General features: G+C 33.5%; 1 protein-coding gene across 8 annotated transcripts in view; it reads right to left on the reverse strand.

Moving 5' to 3' along the window:
• LOC145277834 (RNA polymerase II-associated protein 3-like) overlaps positions 1-21,857 on the reverse strand; it is a 326,267-nt gene that overhangs the window by 284,302 nt on the left and 20,108 nt on the right. For 6 of the 8 annotated variants that reach the window (XM_080129755.1, XM_080129754.1, XM_080129752.1 and 3 more), the window contains 2 exons: positions 9,601-9,723; positions 7,121-7,240 (listed from right to left, as the gene is read on the reverse strand). In XM_080129755.1, the coding sequence (XP_079985881.1) occupies positions 7,121-7,240; positions 9,601-9,723 (243 nt within the window). Of the gene's footprint in view, positions 1-7,120; positions 7,241-9,599; positions 9,724-21,857 lie in introns of those variants that run through there. The other 2 variants (XM_080129756.1, XR_013868214.1) reach the window with 2 other exon arrangements.

The raw sequence follows: 21,857 nt of genomic DNA on the forward strand, positions 1-21,857 counted from the left end.
AAAACATGTTTAAACAAAATAAATGGATGTTATGCAGAGATGGTATCACACAATTTGAAAAAAGGTATTTTCTGACTGTCTTTTATAGTAATGTCCTAAATTATTATATCAGTTTTTATTATTTTGTTTTTGTTTTGTAAATATATAAACACACTCTACATAAAAATCAATCTTATTTGTGATTAAATAGTATAACATTATTATCATTATTATTTTTAATAAAAATATAAAGCCAAAGTTGTCTAAATATATAAAAAATGCACTCTTGGTGTTTAAAGAGGCAATGTGTGTGTTAAGGTCAAATCGCTGTCTACCAAAATCTGTTCTTTTGTTTCTTTCTTCGCATTGAAGTCAGTTGGGGTCCATATTTCTTACTTCATCCAAGAGTCTCAGCATCAAGAGATCAAGATTTATACATTACAGGAGGAGGGGGGGGGGTCAGCTCTTCGAAATATTTACAAATCCACATATATGTTAACTAGAGTGTTTCTTTTTTGTTTGATTTATTTTATTTCTTAGTAAACTTTATTATAAATTCACACACACACACACACACACACACACACACACACACACACACATATGTAAATAATAAACATCAATAGCAAAACTCTACTGCAAATTCACTGTAAATTTGATCATCACAAGCATATTTCTATTCAACATGTTTGTAAGCAACTGAATGTGAGCTCAAACTCCACAAAATTTTCCATGAAAACTTCATATTATATAAGCAACATGTTAATTAGAAAAGGTTCTCCTTTTTAACTGTCTTTACAGTTCTAACGTCTTCATTCATTTCCAATGTTTTGAAATTAAAATTCCTAACATAATATGAAGTCAACAATTTAACTACAAATTTAATATTGATTTTAGAAATCCATTTCAACAGTTCATCTTCTCATTCGACCAAATATTAAACTTCTACCGACTGAACTTTAGAATTTGCTAAGTGTTAATTAACAAAAAAAAAAAAAGAAAAGAAATACAGACAAATCTCTATTATGTACATACTCATCGTGGAATGAAGATATTAAATTCCAAAAATCACAAAAATTGATCAAGTAGTTTATTTTAACTATGAAAATTAAATTTTATTATGAAGTGAGACGCTATTTTTAGGTCAATCATTGTTTTGATCCATTATAAATAAGGGGAGACAACTCAATTCGGACTATCTAGCTTTCCAATGGCTACAATTTACTCTTCTAATTTGTAAAAATAAAATCATTAAAAAATGATTTTCTATATTAAAAAACTACTTGATCAATTTATGTGATTTTGGAATATGACATCTTCATTTCATGACAAGTATGTACATCATAAAAATTTTTCTGTATCTTTTTTTGTTTTTATGATTGTCATTCTAAATAAGCACTGTTTTTTATATCAGGGTTTTAGTTTTAAGTAAATAACATTCTTTAAAATACTTTAATTGAAGATTCTATGACAAAAATAAGAAATATTAGATGTTTTTTCTCCAGAAACAAAAAAAAAAAACAAAAAAAAAAACAATATGATCAGTTTTAAAACTAGTCACAGCATAACAAGCGTGTATTTCCGTGGACATCACCAATATTACATACCTAATGTCATATCTTCTTTTTTTGTTGGTCAATTTTTAAAAGAATTACATTGCTGGAAAGAAAATAGAATAAGCATTCCAATGATGTTATTTTTCTTTTATGTGTTCAATGTTTTTATGCTCAAAGTTAAAAATGAAAAAACGGTAAAAAATGATGAGGGAAACGGTTTTTTTAATGTTTACATTTCATATGTTACATTTGAATGCATATGCGTGGAGTCAAATTTGATTATGACTGAAATTTTACAAGCTATATAAGCATAGAAATCCATCTCTACTGGACTTTGATTTATATTTTTATGACCACAAGAAGCAAAGTTATGACCGAGCAAAGTTGACAAAAAATATTTTAAAATTCATATAGGTAATAGTTTCAGAATTATTTTCATGTATAATATGTAAATATTTGATAATTATTAATTGTGCAGAAATTTCTTTAAAATGTTATCTTTTATAGAAATTCAAATCCGCTTAACAGGAAAACGGCTCGCTATGCGCTAAGCTGACTAAAGTCAGTACATTAACGAGTTTCGTTTTTATTCTCTTAAAAATAGAAAACTGCTTTTTCTGCTTTCAAAACGGAAGCAGAAAAAATAGTTTCATTTTTTATTCTAAGTTTGTCAATTTAAAAAAAATTATTTTCAAGTTTTTCAAATTTGATTTCCAAACAATACCAAGCCAAAACTATTTTGTTTTTTTAATGCTTTTAGTGCATGCGTTTCTGTTATCATGCTATTTATAACTTCTTACTTGTACTTAAGGTAGAATTGTGTTTTTTAGTCGTCAGAAACAAATAAAAGCTACTTATGCTCTCATGCTATCACACGGAAATAATAACATTATTTAGAAACACATTCTTAACATGGGGAGGGAAGGGTGTTTTGTTTCTGTACTTTCATCTAACAATTTAATAAAAAAAAGAAGATATTGTGAAACTTTAACTTGAAAATACTATTTGAAAAAATAGCACGATAACATAAGTGCATAAGCACCCAAATAAATGGTACCAAAGGCAAAAAATAAATAAATTAAATAGTAATAATAATAATAACCGTTTCTTCACAGGTACTCTTCAACCTAGTTGGATAAGTTTTTAGTGTTTTCTTTAATTTAAAATGTTTGTTTATTTTGAGTGTTACACAAGCATAAGAAAACTAACCACGTGGTATCTCATATCTTTGAAATCTCGACAACGACTTAAAAATATACAAAATACTCTTAAAAACCCAACCAATAAATGTCCTCATGATTGGGTAAGTTCTAATAGTATTTTGTATATTTTTATTATTTTTAACTCATTGTTGAGACCACTTTTTCGAATCTGTGAAACAAATCCGTTTTTTTTTTTTTACTGAGGATATCTAAAAAAAATAAATAAAATAATAATAACCATTTCTTTACCTTTTTATATCGGAAAACTTTATGATATGAAAAAAATATATAGATAATATCTTTTTCATTTAAATATCTTATTTATAAAATAAAAATAAAATATCTATTTGTACTTTTAATTAATAATTTTCATTTTTTTTAATATTAGATAAATTTTCACAAACATTATCTCGGTGCAGTAAAATAACAGAAGAGAAATCATTACAATGAAATTCTCTATCAAACCAACTAATTTTTAGGTATCACGGAAATAAATGCATAAAAAAACATGTCAAGAGTTAGGGTTTTAAAATAATGCCGGCCCTTGACAGATGCTCAGTCTCGCTGTTTTTAAAATCATTTTTAATAAGAAAATATTTGGTTTCCAAACGTAAAAATTAGGCGGTTCATTAAAGAATTTCATTGTGATGCATTTTTTATATAAGAAGTGTTGATTTTTTTTTGTTTATGTCACTTTTATTCTGTTGTTTTAATGAAAATTCAAGTATGTAAACAAAGAAATAAAACGGTAAATTTTTACCTTGTTTCCACCTTAACATTTTTCTTTAAAATGACTACCTTTTAAGGTTTTTGGGCATGCTGAAAATGAATATCGCATTTAAATTTTCTGCAAATAAGTAACTTTCCGGATATTAAGCAATGTCATTTCTTATGTTATTGTTGGTGGCCATCATTGTACGCATGTTTACGCATAGTTTCTTAGGGTTGAGTTTGTGCACTCATGCATACCAAGATGGCCACCAGCGATAACATAAGAAATGACATTGCTTAATATCTGGAAAACTACTTATTTGCAGAAGCTTACTTTTCAGCATACTCGAACCTTCAAAAGTAGCCATTTTAAAGAAAAATGTTAAGGCGGAAACAAGTTAAAAATTTAATGTTTTATTTCTTTGTTTACATAGTTGAATTTTCAGTAAAACAACAGAATAGAAATGACAAAAATTATCATCAACTGGTGAATTGATAATTATTGCTTATCAGGACTGCTGGTATTGTGGAAGCTACATTCGAGAATCCATGTAGAGTACAATTTATGGCTGCATCTCAGAAAATAGAGGTACATTTTTGGCCAGATAGAGAGGATTTACAAAATGTAAATCAGGAGTTTATTTTGAAAATTGGACTGGTCCCAAAATGCATAAGTTCTGATCGACTATGGGAATTTCCATCTTTTACAGAAATTGAAAATCTATGTGAAAAATTTTCTTTGATTTATTTCTGAGATTAATTCATATCTACTCAATATTTTCTTTTCTTGAGGGGAGTAGTAAATACCGGCCGTGAATGCTCTTGAGACATTCAATAGCTACACCCCAGATTAAGCTCTCCTTTGGTGGGGAGGCAGGTAAATACCTACTCTCAATAAAGCTATATTTGAATACCACTATAATACTTAGTTTTGTTCATAAATAAACACCCACTGTATGATACCATGCGCCAGTGTAAAAAATTTGAAATTTGTACATCTTAATTTATAATTCATGGCTTATGGTAAAGAAATACATCAAATTTGACTGCATAATCAGAAAGAGCACAAAATTTTATATAAGACTGCCAAGTTTCATGAGAATAGCTTGAAAAATAAATAAATGGTGATGAAATTACTGAATTTCGTGAAATGTTGAGGTCTGTAATTTAGTCCAATTTTTCTAAAGAAAAATATCCACGGAAAAACATAAATTTTGGCAATTAAAATTCTCATAACTTTTGAACTACTGATGGTATTTGAATAATTCAAATGTTTTTAAGCATCTTTTACACAGTTCTTTTCATGCAAATTGATAAACTAATTATCTAAAAAGAAAAAAAATCAACTTGTAATGCTACTAGCCACATGCTGCACACTATAATGTTAGTTGTTTTAATTCCTTTGTCAGCACAATCCAATAAAAGGTATTTTCATTTAAAACTTTAAAGTCATTTGTAATTAATCATTGGTATCAAATATTAAAATCTATCATTACATTTAATAATAATTTCCACTATAAAACATTTCTTAAAATTTAAATAACGAAAAATTTTACTAATGAAGAATATGGAATGACTAATCAAAATAATTCAAATAGAAATCCAAAGTACTCATTTTTTAAAGATAAATTGCTTTCTTTTGCTAAAAACCTTAATCCTAACATAAAGACATCTCAGAAGAATAGAATATTGCTGTGGTCCGGTTTAAGGGGTCACAATAATAAGGGGAAAGAGTTCTGGGGTCCACTATGAGTGGTTAACCTATGAGTGTACTCTCTGCTTGAAGGTAGAAATGTCTGGAATTATATAAGCCAGATGAATCCATATTGTACAGAGATATAGGGGTGTTAACTATCCCAGAACACTCCCTTTTGAAGATTTATTTCCTCGAAATATCTGTATAGTTTTTCTTTCTTGGGCTGACCTCCAAGGGGTCCGTCAGTTTCCTTTTTCCAATTACTGGATAAGCAACTTTCAGTGACAAGCATACAAGGAAGCGCAAAAGAATTATGCGCCAGTGTATGAGTCAAGCCTGCGGTGAAAAGCAAACTTGGGACCTTTTTATTGTAAATCAAATGAGCTACAAATGAGCTACATCCATCCTACCCGACAATTGAGTTTCGCTCAACGGCTATAAAAAACAAGCCGATAAGTCATTCAGGGGCAATTAAAAAGATTGCTCTGCATTAATGCATTTATGATCATGTCATGGCATGTCAATTTGACGGTATTGTTCGGGATCATGTGTTGTCGATCGACAGTGTTGTTTGAGATCGTGGCGTGTCAATTTGACGGTGTTGTTCGAGATCGTGGCGTGTCAATTTGACGGTGTTGTTCGAGATCGTGGCATGTCAATTCGACGATGTTGTTTGGGATAATGGCATGTTGATCGACAGTATTGCTTGGGATTGTGTCATGTTGAGTCAACGGTATTGTTCATGATTGTGTTGTGTCGAATCATCGGAGGTGTTCAGGATTGCATGGACGAACTTGTACCGGACTGTGCTGTCAAGTGTAATATAAATATATATACATATTTATATTTCTCTTTTTTTGGGAGGGGGGTGTTCTCTCCTCCTTTGTGAACAAACACTTTCTTGGTTTCAAATTATATTTTCTTTGAGGCCTTTATTCTTCTTTTCAGATTTTGGTAAGTTCTGAATATGTGAACAGCGAGCCGACAATGCTATCAGGTATCTTGAAGAGCTGAAGAGCTACTAATATGGATTCTGCATCAGTTTTTGAACGAGATCTGAAGACATACGACCACTTTGTGGAGTAGATTCCTCTTCGCAATCTATTTCCTCTTCAACCCCAACTTTAGCGTTGTTTTGTGGTTCATTGTCTGTCATCTTTGATTTCACAGAATTTTTAAACCATGTTTGCTGGATAAAAGTTGATCATTTATCCAAAAGAGACCCTTGTGGGGCATGTTTCGAAATCCTTTCATTGCCAATGTTTTGTTCTCGGTTAAGGAGTTACAACCACAAGGTGAAAGAGCAGTTAAACTATGAGTGTACTCTCTGCTTGAAGGTAGAAATGTCTGGCATTACATAAGCCAGATGAATCCATATAGTCTATGGATATAAAGGTGTTTACTACCCCAGAATAAATTTGTTTAATAAAACTGATTTTACCTATATTATAAGAATTTGCTAAAATTATCTAATACTAAATCATGTTAAAATTGATAAAAATCTATGGAATATTTTGTAGGTCTTCTCAAAACGAACAATTCTGTTGACATACTCCTGCACAGTTTAACAAGCCTCTTTATCCACATACTAGCTTTGCTTGATCGTAAAATATGTTTAAATATGATATTTTAATTTGTCCACATTTCGTGTATATTATTATAGAGTTGTGATTTTAAAAGTAAAAAAAAAAGTATTTGGGTATCATCAGCTAGAATTGAAACCGAAACTGTAACATTCAAAGCTGGTGACGTTACCACTGTACCAACATGACACGCATATGAGTTACTGATTAAAAATTAAATACAAACTAAAATGAATGTACAAAATGTATAACGATTTTATCAATGTTGACCCATTTTTGACCCCTTAAAAACTATTTTAACCGGCTAAAACCCATAGAAGAATGATCCATATAGTCACAATAAAATGCTAATTCAAAAGAATTTCCTGCAAGTCAAAAAAAAAAAAAACCCACCTTTTCTTTAAATTTTAACGCTTGCTGCTTCTGCATTTCCTTATCCAATTCTTCATCAGATTCACTAAATTCAGAATCAGAGGATGGTTTTTCATCAAAAACCTCTTCACAAGCTTTATCCTGAAAAGAAAAAGATGAAAAATAAAAACAAAAAGAAAAGATCATATTAATTTATATACATAATAAAAATGGCAAAAAAGCAAATTTTTTGGTTCTCGTTACATTGTTTTCTGATGACTTAAAACACATTCCAACATATGCAAAACATAAGTCCATCTGTGTGTTGTGAAGCAAATAGTTATCATTTTGATAAAAGAATTTCTAAAGTTTTAATAAATAGAAAATATGTACAGTAATTATGTGTCAAGAAGAACTGTGGAGAAATAAACATATGTAAAATACTAAATGGCCTTTGGTCAGACTAAACTGGTTAAAATGGTGAATTTCTTTAAGAAAAGTAAAATATATAATCCCTGTGATTTAATGAGCAAATGGCTGACTTTTGAATGAATAATTATGATAGCAGATATGAAAGATGCATCCAATTCAGTCAATCATGACATAGTTAATGATGCAACAGGAAACACAATGACAGCTTTAGTAGTCCAGAAGAATATGTGAGGAATAAGCTTTTATCACATTATTATATTATCTTTGAGTAAACTAAAAAATAAGATGGTCTCTCTTGATTACATAATTTTTATGTAAGTTATAAATAGAGAGGTGAATTAAATGACACCATTTTTTACATACAGATCATCTTTTTTTCTATAAAAAAATAATAAAATCAAGTAATTATTTGATTTTTAGTACAAAAAAATGTTTTCACAAAATTTAACCTTAAACTTAATTGGTTAAAAAGAAATTTAACATTTTTTCGGCTCTTTTTGATAATACATCCAAAATCATATTGAATTATTTAACATTTTTGAGGGTTTAAGAAATAAGCAAAAAGTTTTGAAAATAGCTAAACTATAACTGACATAGATTTTGATCAAAATTGGTAAACTAATGTTTTTTAGGTACTAGTCTAGCATCTCTGGTTAAAGAGATCAAAGAAATATGACTCTTCAATTTTACCAAAACTATATTCATTATTTGCTGATAGTGATAAACGTGAAACTAATATTTGGATTATATATTTAGAATAATAGAAGGTAGAGGGCAGGATTGATGTAATGGAAACCATCCAGATGATGAAATTGGGTTATAGTTTAATTCACTTAGACATGTACAAATACAAGTACAGATACTTTTGGGAAAGATATGAAGCTATAAACCTCATTTACAGCTAAAACAGAAACTTAGGTTCAATTTATTATTTCCTAGTTTTAATTGGGCCCCAAAAGGGTTGATATGCTATAAAATAAACCATATATTTAGAAAATTCATTCATATTCTAATTTCAAATGCTGAAATATATCTAAACATTTTTCTCCAAAGGGTTCAGAATAAATTTGATAATTTATAAACAGAAAAAGAAAATATGTTGGCCAACAATTGATGTATTCTTAAAAATGCATCTGTTTAAAGTTCTTTTGCAGCACAATCAAAGAAGCTGTCTGCAATATGACTTCTATCACTTCTGGGTTTTCCAGAGGTGCAACATAGAGCTGAATCCTTCTCTCAGCTTTGATAACAGTGGACAACTACTCAATCTATTGGTCTGAATTGAGTTTGAGTTCATCTTTGAAGATGAGAGCCAGCTTGATGTGGTTTTTGCTGGAAATATATCGAATGAATATCTCACTTTGAGAGAACTTGGTCTTCATTATGGGTAGTACTTCACATAGACTAAACTTTTGTTCTTTGCATTTTGCAGCTATGTTGAACCAGAGCATCTCTAGCTGGACTGGGTGTTTGACCTTGTTAAAGAGTTTATTGGTTTTCATAAAGGAATTTCTTTGGGCCTTGTTATTCTTGTCTAAGGACTAGCAAAAATCCTCATCCAGCACTTTCTTCATAGTCACCACTGACGTGCACATCTCACCAATTTTCACATTTCCTGGATTTCGTCATACCTTTTTGTTTGCAACTTCTCAAATTATTTTGTGTAGGCACAGCTAGAATGCTATGATCCTTCCTGCTAGTCACTACTTCCATATCTGTCACAATTCTCCAGTTTACATCTCACTACTTTCAAGAAGTACTGAACTGCAGCTTAGATTTTTGAATTTAAAAATTGGCACAAATCAGCATCTTCCCATATTTTGGTGCCCAACTCTCAAAACACACTATCCTGCTATTACAGCACTGCTATTAAATACTTCAAATCGTTCCAAAATGGAAGAATATTAAAAAAAAAAAAAAAAAAAAAAAAATGATTAAATGTATATATTTTTGACCTGAAGTCAAAAAGAAAAATTGAACTACTTAATATTTGACTAAATTTTGAACAAAAGTTAATGTTTTCATGGTTTGATTATTCATTAGTTCAAATTAAAATAATTTAAAAATTATAACATTTCACTGGTTCTTACAATATCAAATTTTTCCCATGCTGCATAGTCGGAACTTTTGATCCTGGTTGTTTTTGGAATTGGATTCTTTTTTGTGTCATTTGTTTTCTTCTTTTTGGACTTGTTTCGTACTGGAGGCAATTTCTGAAACAAACAAGTCATGATGAAGTAAGAAGACAGAGATAAACATTATATAATAAAGACAGATTAATTATATAATATTATATAATGGTCTCAACCTGGTATTAACCAATAAAAATAAGTAACAAATGTTACAATTTTTTCCATTTTTTTTAAGACTAACTTGCAACATAAACTCAAAATGAAGCAGCTAATACAACGAAGTTGCAAGAAATGCAAACATATGCACACTTGCAATATAATTTAAAGGATAAATATTTGTGGTGGAGGTGCACAAATACAAATGCTGATTTTGAGTTTCCATAAAAATGGGAATATTTTTTGCTAGTCGAATTTGGAGATAGTAAAGATAACGAGATTGCTGTTTCTATAGAATTGGTTCAGTTAAGAACCAAACTGGCTTTTGCTAAACTAAACTTAAAACTTAGGTTACGATGAATTTAGGATTAGTTTGATTCAAATTCTGTAGAAGCAACATTAAAACTCATTAAAAAATAACCTTCCTTAACTGCTACCACTAACTTTAAAGTAGCAATATGACAAAAAAAAAAATACAAAAAAAAAAAAAAAAAAAAAGAAACAAATGAAAAGTTGCACCTGGAATACAGTACTACTAAATGTCAATTTCACCCAAATGGCCACACAAAAAGAAAAATGGTTGTATTATTTTGATTATTCAAACTGTTCTCATCTTGAATGTCATTCTCACAACGTTTTGGTTGATGTGACCTTTAATCTTCAATTGTATCTTGTCACACTCAAGAATCTATATGGAATTTCAAACAACACCCAACCTTTAATTCACAAGAGTAGCTTGCTTTCATTCTATCATCCATGACTGGGTAGAAGTATTAAGTAATTTGTAATTGTATTCTCATTATTGCCCACACTGGATTGAACCTTCAACCTCCAGAAAACAGTCACTTTGAAGTTATTATTAGTTCAGCACTGTCAGTGCTACACCACAGGTCTTTGTGGACATGTGGATTGAATAAAGGGTTCCATGTGAAATTCAATACAAATTCCTGAGTTCAACAGAAAAATTTACAAGTTTAACCAGATACACCTTTAGTTTTTGTCTTCTCTAGAATTTATGACAGAAAACTCCTGTTTGAAGTGATGGTTCAAAATATAAAAGTTGGTGTTTATCAAAAAAATAAATATGGTAGAGTTCCACCTTGTATTGCTGCTTCTGGTGAAGGACAAGAGCAAATTATGATATCTTGTTGTCACAACACCTTATCAAGAACCAAGTCATTTTTGGCACCAAACTCTTTGATGCTAATACAAAGTTGAGTTTACATTGAAGCATTCTCTCACCTATGCAGTTGCATGCCTATGTGTCATCGCGCGTGCATCAAGCCAAACCACAACTCAATATAACACAAGATATTTCACATATAAACAAAATAAATCTGTCATGTAATTGCTACACACCTGAAGAAGGTCCAAGGTTATGGCCGCAAAAGTTTACTCTTCGGTGTCCAAAATGAAAATACTTAAAATAGTTTCTGTGCAACCGGCTTTGCAGATGAATTAATGAAAACAATAATATTTTGGACCAATCAGAGGATTTTTTAATTTATTTGAAAGTGTCATCCTCCTCGATCCCATATAAGGCCATATTTATGCTTCAATAAACAGTCGAGACAAAAAAAGAATCAAAGAAAATGCTAACGTTAATATGTTTCTCCTTGTTCATTATTTGCTACAATTCATAATTCACTCAATTACACACTGTCATACGCATACTTACAAAATGCACCACAAACACAATTTGAGAATTTTATTTTTCTTAAACCTTTTAAGCGGTGCCAGTGTGGGGTGGGAAGCCTACACTTCTTGCCCTGCCCTCCAGCGTGTCATCCTCTTTGCTTCCCTCCTGTTTGGCATGGCAGTGGGGTTGGACCATCCTTTGACTTATTATCATCATCACTATCTGTCAACCTTTCCTTGCTGATGGCTTCCCTGTTGTATGAATCATCAGCCTCTCCCTAATATGGTAGCAGTCGTTGTAAGAGGAAGAGGGGGGAGGAGAGGGCTGGGTTGAGTAGAGGTTCCAGAGAACCCTTTCTTGCGCCCTTTTTGAATCAGAGCAAGTATGGCCATTCTAAACAGAATGGTTTCTCACCTTGGTTTCCATCAAATTCTGAACGTTTCTCTTCTAGACAAAAGACATATTTTTTGAGTACATTTTAAACCCCAAAAAACATTTTTAGTTGTGTGTGACTGTGACGGAAAATTTTTTTTCATTTTAAAAAATGTGCCTCATTTTTTGTTTACTTATTTATTTCTTGTGTTCTCTCTGGCGTTTTTGATATATCTAACATTTTCTTAAATTATTTTTTTTATTAGACTGTACAATTACATTACTTAAAAAAAAAAAAATTAACAAAATATAGCTAAGTTACGTGCAACAAGCCATGTGTAAATAAAAAAAAAATTAATTTCATGTAAAAATGTGCATTTTTTTTGTTTGTTCTATCGGGTGTTTTTGATAAATTTGAAGATTGTTAAATTATTTTTTAATTCCACTTTACATAAAGAATAATAAGTGAAAATATTAAGTTCTGTGCATGTGGCACGTAAATGAAAAAATTAATTTCACTATAAAAATCATTTTTTTTTTGTTTACTTAATAATTCCAGAGACAGTACTTCTACAGTTTATGGCTGAAAATGGAGACGCCATTTTTTTTTCACGCACCTGTCGTTAAAATCCAAGGGAGAAATCAGTATTTTAAACTATGACCGAAGTTAGAAATAAATAACAAAAAAATTAAACTAGATATTAATTACTTCTGGAAATAACTATGAAAAAAAAATAAAGAAAGAAAGTGAAAGAGAACATATATCCGTAATTATTTAATTGAAAATGTTTCGATTTAATTAATGAAAACAGGAATGTTTTTCATGAAACGTATATGTATTTTTACAAAAACATTTACTGTATAAAAATTTATCAAAATATAATTGTAAAAACATTTATTGAAAAGTTTGTGTAGGAAAATATAATTTTAATAAAACAATTTTATAATGAAAGCAACATTGAATATTTATAAAATAGTTTTTTTGCTTTTTTACCGAACAAATAAATAAATTTAAGGAAACATTTTTTTGAATTAAAGCAACTTTAAAGGGTCAACAAAAAATTAATTTAAATGAAACCGAAAGATCATTATCTAGTTTAATTTTTTTTGTTATTTATTTCATGCTTCGGTCATAGTTTAAAATACTGATTTCTCCCTCGCATTTTAATGACAGGTGCGCGAAAAAAAATGGCGTCTGCATTTTCGGCGATAAACTGTATGGTGTTTTTGATAAACTTGAACTGAGATATCTCAAGGTTGTGTTAGGTGTAAAACACCAGTGGAAATAAAGTTCAACTGGAAGCTGCTTTCTTTGACTACTCAAGAAGAAATCCAGTTGATTCATTTTCACCTCCAAAGCAACAAAAAAAAAAAAAAAATCCCTTAGTGAATCTGCTGAACATTCAGATAACTCCTGCAGTTGTGATGAAGAATCATCTTCAGTTATAAGGATTAAGGACAATGCTGTCTACTATGACATCAACTTTTACATTGGCCAAGTCATTGAGGTTATATCTGCATTCAGCGCTGTAATAAAATTTTTATCGCAAATCAAAAGGTAGAAAAGATTGTTTTGATGGCTTTGTCAGATGACATTACACAGGTAGAGTCAGCATTTGTTTACAGATGGGGTTTTGAGGTAATGCCAGTTTCAAGTGATGATAGGATTTGGAGTGTTCTTGATATATCTACCATAGCAGAAGCTTATGAAAGAATTCTAAGAGAAAATCTATAAGGAAACGAATTGCAGTAAAACCTCTGCCTAGAAAATATCTTGTTTGTTTACTTGTCTTTTAAGTTGAAAGTTTTTCAATGCTTGAAAAACAATAACTTGTAACATTTTTGTCGGCTCTTTTTTGGAGAGTTTAAATTCTCCAAAGTAAAAATATTTCTGTGGCAAAAAGTTTTGTTATTAGAAACAAGGCAAACATTTTTTTGAATTCCTCACTCAAAAATTAATAAAGTTGCAAAGTTTTAAGCTTCTACTTCCAATGGTTACATTTTTACAGCAATTTCAGTAACGTATATTTTTGACTCATTTTTTTTTTAACCCTTTTTTGCCATTTTTACTAAATTGTCTGTTCGACTGCTTTTACATGGTCCAAAATTGAGTGGTTTTATCAATTTATAATTAAAAGAAAAAATTATCTTGATCTTTAATGTGTTTTGAATCTGTTACGTCGTCACGGAATATAACTGGTTGTTAAATGTGGGAATTACAAGAAGACATCATTTTGGCACCAAATTATTTATTTTTTTATTTAAACAGAAAAATAGTAAAACGTTAGAGCAACAGATTATGTGAAATGCTGTGTCAGCCATCTTGAAAAGTCTTCCCACTTCCGATCCAAGAGAGATAACTCTTTGCGTTTCGGTTATTTCCCTTTATAACCCCCCCCCCCCTCTTTGAAATGTGATCCTTGTAAGAGGTTTTATGTGGATCTATTTGTAAGGTTGGCGTTGGCTTACAAATTTGCTGGGTTTTTCTTGTTGGGACTTTGATTTGAGACTTGCTTTGTCTATTATTTATAACTGGAACACTTTGGGGTAATTCAAATGTGTCCAGTAACACATGTAAAGGGATGTCTGCATCATTTGGACGTCGCTCTGGAAGGGATGACTGACGAAGCTGATTCACATGTCTAACCCAAATAGATTGTACATCTACGTCATAGACGACATTGTCAGAACGGCGTATTATGCGACCTTGTGTCCATTTTTCTCTACCATTACGGTAGTCCTTAGCCAATACAGGTTCTCATGGAAGGAATGTACGGGGTTTTGTTCCATGATGGACATTAAACTGGTTTTCCATCATTTTGTTTCTTCTGTAAAATTTAGTTGTTGATGGGCAAATAGCATCAATTGGCAAACGTAGTTTCCTATTCATAAGTGCTTCAGCAGGAGACTTTCCATTTGAGCAATTTGGATTTGGGGTAGCTCTGTAGCTACTTAAAAATATTTGCATTATCTCTTGAGTAGTTCCTTCCCCTTTTAAATTCAAGAGTGCTCTCCTGAAAGTGCTCACAAACCGTTCTGCTTGTCCATTTGATGAGGATGGAAAGGTAGAGATCTCAGGTGCTGAATGCGGTTCTGTTTACAGAAGTCCATGAATTCTGAAGTAAAAGCAGTACCGTTATCTGAAACTAATACTTCAGACACTCCCAACCTGCTGAAGATTTCCTGTAGTTTTCTTACAGTTTCTTTTGATGAGATGTGGCTCATTTGAAAGACTTCTGGCCATTTGCTAATTTTGTCCATTTATTGGTCCTGCAAAATCAATGTGCAGTCGTGACCAAGGAATTTCTGGAGTTGGCCATGAATGTAATGTAGTTTTTCGGGGGGGGGGGGGCTTTGCAACTAGTTGACATTTGGAGCAACTCCTGACAAGTTCCTCTAATTATTTGTCCATACTTAGCCAATATACATAACCACAGGTCAAGGCTTTCATCCGATTAATTCCTTGATGTTCCTGGTGAAATTGTCCGAGAACTCTATTTGAAAGATTAGATGGAACAACAATACGTTCAGCAAAAAGAATTCCATTAGAAAATCTTTGCTGAAAAAATGGTTGAAATTGCTGACCAGTGCACTTTTTAGGCCAGCTGATAGAGTGGAAGTGCAGAACTTTTTGTATTAGTGGGTCTGCGGCTGTAGCCTCCTGGATAATCTTTGATGTGACCGGTAGTGCCCGCATTGTGGAAACCAGTCCAGAGACAACTTCAGGTTCTACAAATATATCAGTGATGACACTGTCTTCTACAGCTTTTTGATAAGAAGTTGTACAAACTTTGAACTGCCTTCAGTAAGTAAATCCCCCTCTCTCAGTTCTATCATTTTGAAAATGTTACTATGCAAGAATTTTGCTTACAAGCTAAATGGACAACTCTTGGCAGATTACAGACTTTTTTCCTATCATGACTTTCACTTTAATAAAAATCATTTTTTGAAGTCAGGTTTTTTTCCCTATTCTTTTCTTTCATGGATGATGTTTCTTTGTTTTTATCTAAGTCGTAGATATCAAGCTAAGTAGAATTACCTTCCATTGGACATAGCAGATAAAAAATTTTCTTCATTCTGCCAAAAGTTAGTTACTGACCAAATTCTAGTAAGTTACAGTCTGCTAGAATTGGTCTTGGTTTGAATTTCCGTAATCTTGGCTGCGTCCATCTTTTAATTGTTCTTTGTTCTTTCTTTCTTCTTTTGGTCAGCCATTTTGGCATTTGTATCGATTGATTTTGTGGGGTTTTTTGAGTGCCAAAAGTTGTTGGATCTTAGCTCTGATTCGTTAATTGGTTAATAGGGGCGGAGCTTGGTCTTGTCAAGATGATTACCAATCTCATTACTGCCATATTAAATTGAAAAGAGGAGGATATTTAGAGATAAGATTACAACGGTAATCGATTTTTTTTTTAGATACATTAGAGGAAATTAGTAAATCAGGTTGAAAGTTATACAAGAAACAGGTGGATGAGTATACAGCGTCAGCGGACTTGTTAGACGAATAAATCATCAATGGCTATCTGGTTGATGGAAGAGAAATAGACAAATTAAATCTAATATATAAATCTCATTAAGTCTGTCTGTCTGCGTGTTAGCCTGTCTCTGTTTTTCAAATTGTATTTCTTCCCAGACGGAAGGTTGCTGGACGGCATGCAGTAGCTCAAAAGATTGCATTTTTGGTGCAGAATTTTATTAGAGGTATTTACTCTGTTAAGGGGTCCAAAAATGGGGTCAAAATTGAAAGAAACCACAACTTGCCAAGCATAGCTCAATGGCGTCATTCTACGCATGCAAATGTTCTGTAAAACAGACATTTATTTACATTTAAAAAATGCTGACTAATGTCACCGGAAACAACATCAGCTCTGTATAATAATAATAATAATTTTTACTTCTCACAGATATGGTTCGACGTGTTTCTTCACTATAATACCGAAAAACTACTCAGTTACATGTTAAAAAAATGGTACCTACATGATTGTCGCATCCAAAATAGTGAAATATCCAAGAATCACAACAAACGATAAGATAGAAAAAAAAATTATGAATGAAAATATGTACTGATAAGAACAAAATACAGTTGCTATGTTTTAAAAAACAAACAATGAATTTTAGTATTAGTTAAAAACTACCAAGTCATTATAACGGGAATGACGTCATTTCTCTAAAACTTGACTGGCCATTTTGTTTAGCATTCATTCAAATATGATATCCTAACTCTGTTTATGGAGAGGGGGGGGAATAAGATCGCTTGAATGCAAAGAGCAGATACAACACTTTAATTGGCCATTTTCTTTAGTATTAGGACAAATATGATATCCGTACTCTGCTTGGGGTGGGGAGGGGCAAATATGAGATCACTTGAATGCTGAAGAACAGATACTACACTTTGAGATATTAAATTTTTATTCATTATAAAAGAAATACAGAAGAGAAAATGAACAAGAAATTTAGGCACAAGGCCAACTCAAAAAACAGGGGTATGGTGAGGTTGGTTGGTCTATCTCGTCTCTGTTGGAAATTTTAAACAATTTCTCTCTCGGCCAGCATCATAGTTACCCTTTTAAGTGGGAAGGGGGGGGGTGTTCCTACTTAAACTCAATTAAAAAAAAATAAATAAAATAAATTTTTATTTATACCGAAAATACAAAAAAGATAACAGTATCAATAAAAATTTCATTTGTGTCGAGGGCGATGGGGGAAAAATGAAAATAAAAAATAAAAATATGGTTAGTAAGTTCCTCCCAACCCTGTCTGAAATGCTAGACCACCCGTTCTCCTCTGGTTTGTAAAGGAACCAGGGTTTCGCAGGCAGCCTCTAAATGAGGGGGGAGTTGTGTACTAGACAGGGGAGAAAAGAAAAAATTGGTGGTGAGGGGTGGGGGGGATATGATTTGATTTCCTTCAAGATGGGTGGAATTTTGAGAGGGGGGCTGGCAAAAGAAAAAAATTGTGGTTTTTGGAGGTTGGGGGTCTTGGAGACATTTTAATAAGGGAAAAAAGATTTATTCGCTGGCTGAGAGGCTAGACAAAAGTAAAATTAGAAAGGGGCGGGGGTCTGACGGAAACCCCGGAACCATGTGCTCCACACCTAGGCGAAGAACACATTCAAATTTGGCCCCTCTTAGTACACACAGACTTATTACATGTATCCATCTTCTTTCAAAAGCCACGCGATGAAGCCATCTTCTGTCGCATCTGATCTTTACTTGTAGTTGGTGTTTAAAGAAAGCGATCAGATCCTGATCAGAAAAAGGCATCTAGTAGTCTCGACATCCAAATCACCATTCTCGCCATGGCCAGAATTGTGATGTAGACCATTTGTCTTTCCTGGTCCCACGGCGGCCTCACATTGTCCACTACATTTGATACAGTATTGGACGAGGATGCTCAGGGTTGATGTGAGTCGTCACCTTGCCAACATACGACCAGTACTGGCGGAGTTCGCAGCAATCGAAAAATGCGTGATGAGTTGTTTCTGCAGCTGTCGTCCCGCAACGGGGACAGGCTGGCAACCAGAACTGCAGTGTACATTGTTGAGAGGAAGCGCATTTCGGGCCAATCGCCAGGTCAGTTGTTTAGATGACTCGAACCTGGCGCCCAACTCCACGCAGAGCGGATCTTACTTAGGCTAATTCTCCCTGCGGCCTGTGACGACTCTCTACAGAGGGGCCGAGAATGAGATCAGGAAAGGCGGCAGTAATTGTGGGGTGCCACGGTTGATCATCTTGAAGGTAGTGGCTTAAGAAGGCCAGCCTCTCAGCATCTCGATGACACTTCAAGTCCGGAATTTCCAAGCCACCCTCACACGGACATTAAATACAGACCTGTCCGCTCACCCAGTGTCTTCCTTTGTCCCAAAGGAGTGAGGGCAAGAGTTCAATAAGAATTGTAGGTGTTGGCAGGCAGGGGAAGTACGACTAGTCGGTAAAGGATAAGAGGGAAGACGTATGTGGCGCACACTTCGGCTCTACCCTTTAAGGAAAGTTTCCTAGGAAGCCTCGAGCTGACCGCAGCCTCCACCGTTGACCGTACCTCCAACCAATTTTCGTCGAGCTGGAGATGCGGTCAAAACCACACGCCGAGGATCCGAACCGGGCCATCCGTCCAGCTGAAGGGCACTTGGAGGTTTGTGTTGCCAGTCCAGGTGCTCAACCGCATCTGACCGACTTGCTGTGGTTTATCATGATTCTTTCGTACTGTGCAAGTGCCTCCAACATGATCTCGATGTCTCTGAAGCTCGACACAAAGTCCATGATATCATCGGCGAACACGGATACCTTGGCAGCTGAGCAACCAGACAGAGCCATTCCGCGCAGGGATTAATTTGCCTCCCCACATCTCAGCTTGTGGAGCAAGCCAGGATGTAAAGCAGAGGGGCAACAGCAGAAAACGCTGACGAACCGACCGAGAGATAACAAAGGGTTTCGAGCGCTTTCCACTGACTTGCACGACAGCCATAAGTTGTCGATACATCACAGAGATCCAGTTTAAAACCGGCGGCCTCTAAGACAAATGCTAGGAAACGATGGTCGATCCTACCGAATGCTTTGGATCTAAATTGATCAGCGCATTTTCCATGTCATCATCTATCCCTCCCTCAAGGATCGTGCGGATCAAGTGCAAGTTGTTCTGAATCGATGTTCCTGTTTAACCAACTTGCCGATACCAACCTGCAGCCGATTCGACGGGACCTTGGCCAAAATCTTCAACTCTGTATTTAGCAGAGTTATAGGCCTGTAATCATCTAATTCTTCCCCACCATACCCATCACCTTTCCTCAGCAATGTGATCACTCCCTTGGTGACTTGCCCTGGGATGAATCCCTGAGCAAACCAATGGTTGAACACATCCGTCAGAAGAGGCAGAAACACGGGTGATAGCCTCAAATACAATTTGTATGGCAGACCATTGAGTCTCGGCAATCTGTCACAGCTGACCTGCTTCAGCGCAGTAAAGACCTCCCACTCCGTCACCCGGCCCTCGCAACTAGCCGCTCTAGCCACCTCAAGACGGGGAGAGTCGGCCAAATAGTCTATAAACTCAAGGACTGGAAAATCGGGCTGCTGCATAAAATGCTCCTCGAAATGTTCTCGAAACCCCTCACAGATCTCCCGAGTCGATCCCAAGGTGCATCCATTTGGATGTCTGACTTTTGCAATGTATTTGTCCAAGCCACGCCTAGAAATCTTGTGATGCACGTCAGGGTTGACTGCTTCGTTTCCTATCTTTCTAAGCCTAGCTCTGACTACTTGACCTTCATAATGCTTGCTAGTCTCGCGCAGAAAGTCCTGCTTAACTAGTTCCTGACTAACCCTATCACCCTCCCTGGTAGCCCGGGCTAGTTTCTGCTCTAGCTGCTTCTTTGTCTTGGCCTTATCTAGTGTGAGGCACTGGGCATACTTGATGTAGAAGCTTCTAATGTTGGCTTTTAGACCTAGCCACCACTTGCTCCCAGTAACCGCCCCCACTAGTGCCTTTTTAATTAATTCTATTGACTTATTTCGAAAGTCTTGTATCTCCAGAAGGGAGGTGTTTAACTTCCAGTACCCCACTAACTTGGGCCTATTTCCTAGCTTCAGCCGAGCCATAACTAGTTTATGGTCCGACTGACCTAACCAAGTGAACGTGGGGCAAGATAGGAAATCTATTTCACCTCTTCGCTTATTTGTCACATCCCAAATATCACAGAAATAGATCAAGTTCTTATTTTCATCCGTAATGTCTTCATGGCAATAATTGCAAAAGCTCTTAATGGGAAGGATGCAGTCACTGGAAAACCGAGACAGATATTACACTTTGATCTTAGCCAAAAAACCAAGTAACCGTATTAAATAGTGTAGTTTTCTTCCCAAACATCATCATCTCCTATGAAACAAAAATGCATAAAAATCTTTGATTTGACACTGTCAATGTCATATTCCAAAAATCACATGAAAAAACTGCCAATACCAAAAAAATATAGATAAATTATGGTGACTGCATATTTTTCACAATCTTACCAGGCATCATCTCCTCCCTAAACATATATTTATATGTATTGGATTCATTCCTTAACTAATTAACTGATTATAAAATTTAAGTTGTGTTATTATTTATTTCTATGTATTGGATTCACTCCTAAACTAATTAACCAATCATTATGAATTTTAAGTATTGTATATGTTTCTATATTTGTACAAATATCATATTCCAAAAATCACATACAATGATCACTTACTTTTTAATGTATTTATGTATACAAAATATTTTACCTAAGAAATTAGGTACTTGTACAGTATAGCACTCATATAAAAAAAAACAAAGAAAATCTTAGCTGTGATGCACATAAAAGTTATTAAAGGGAAAAGAATGTTATATATTTGAGTAGTATGACTTAAATAATAAGGTGTTTCTTCACTATAGCACTCAGATGAAAAAAATTCTTACCCCTGATGTACAGAAAATTTAGAACATAAAATTACATAAAAGTATTGACTTCTTCCTTTTTTAAATTAGAAATAAGGCATTTGTACAGTATCCTATCCAAGAAAGAAGGTACTTGTACAGTATAGTAATCATATGAAAAACAAAGAAAATCTTACCTGCGATGTACATAAAAGTAATCAAAACTGAAAATCATGTAATAGATTTGAGTAGTATGACATTTATATCAGAAATTTGGTGCTTCTTCACTATAGCACTCAGATGTAAAAACAAACTCTTACCTGCGACATATGGAAGAGTTAGCACAAAAGAAAATTATGTAAAATTATCAAGTGGTTTCATCTTCATATTAGAAATAAGGTACTTGTGCTGTATCGTACTCACATGAAAAAACAAGAACTATCCTATCTATGAAATACATAAAAGTTATTAAAACCGAAAATAATGTTATATAGAGAGTATGTTAAATTGTTTTAGGTATGTATTACCCATCCAAGGGCAAGTAAAATTATTTTAAATATGTGTTGCACATTACCCGTCCTAGGAAAGGAAAAAAATTCTTCATATACATGCTGTAAATTTCCTGTCTTAGGGAAAGTACAATTATTTCATACATGTT

The sequence above is a fragment of the Euprymna scolopes genome, chromosome 6 (assembly GCF_053919585.1).
Source record: "Euprymna scolopes isolate OS-2025 chromosome 6, ASM5391958v1, whole genome shotgun sequence".
Classification (NCBI taxonomy): Eukaryota; Metazoa; Mollusca; class Cephalopoda; order Sepiida; family Sepiolidae; genus Euprymna; species Euprymna scolopes.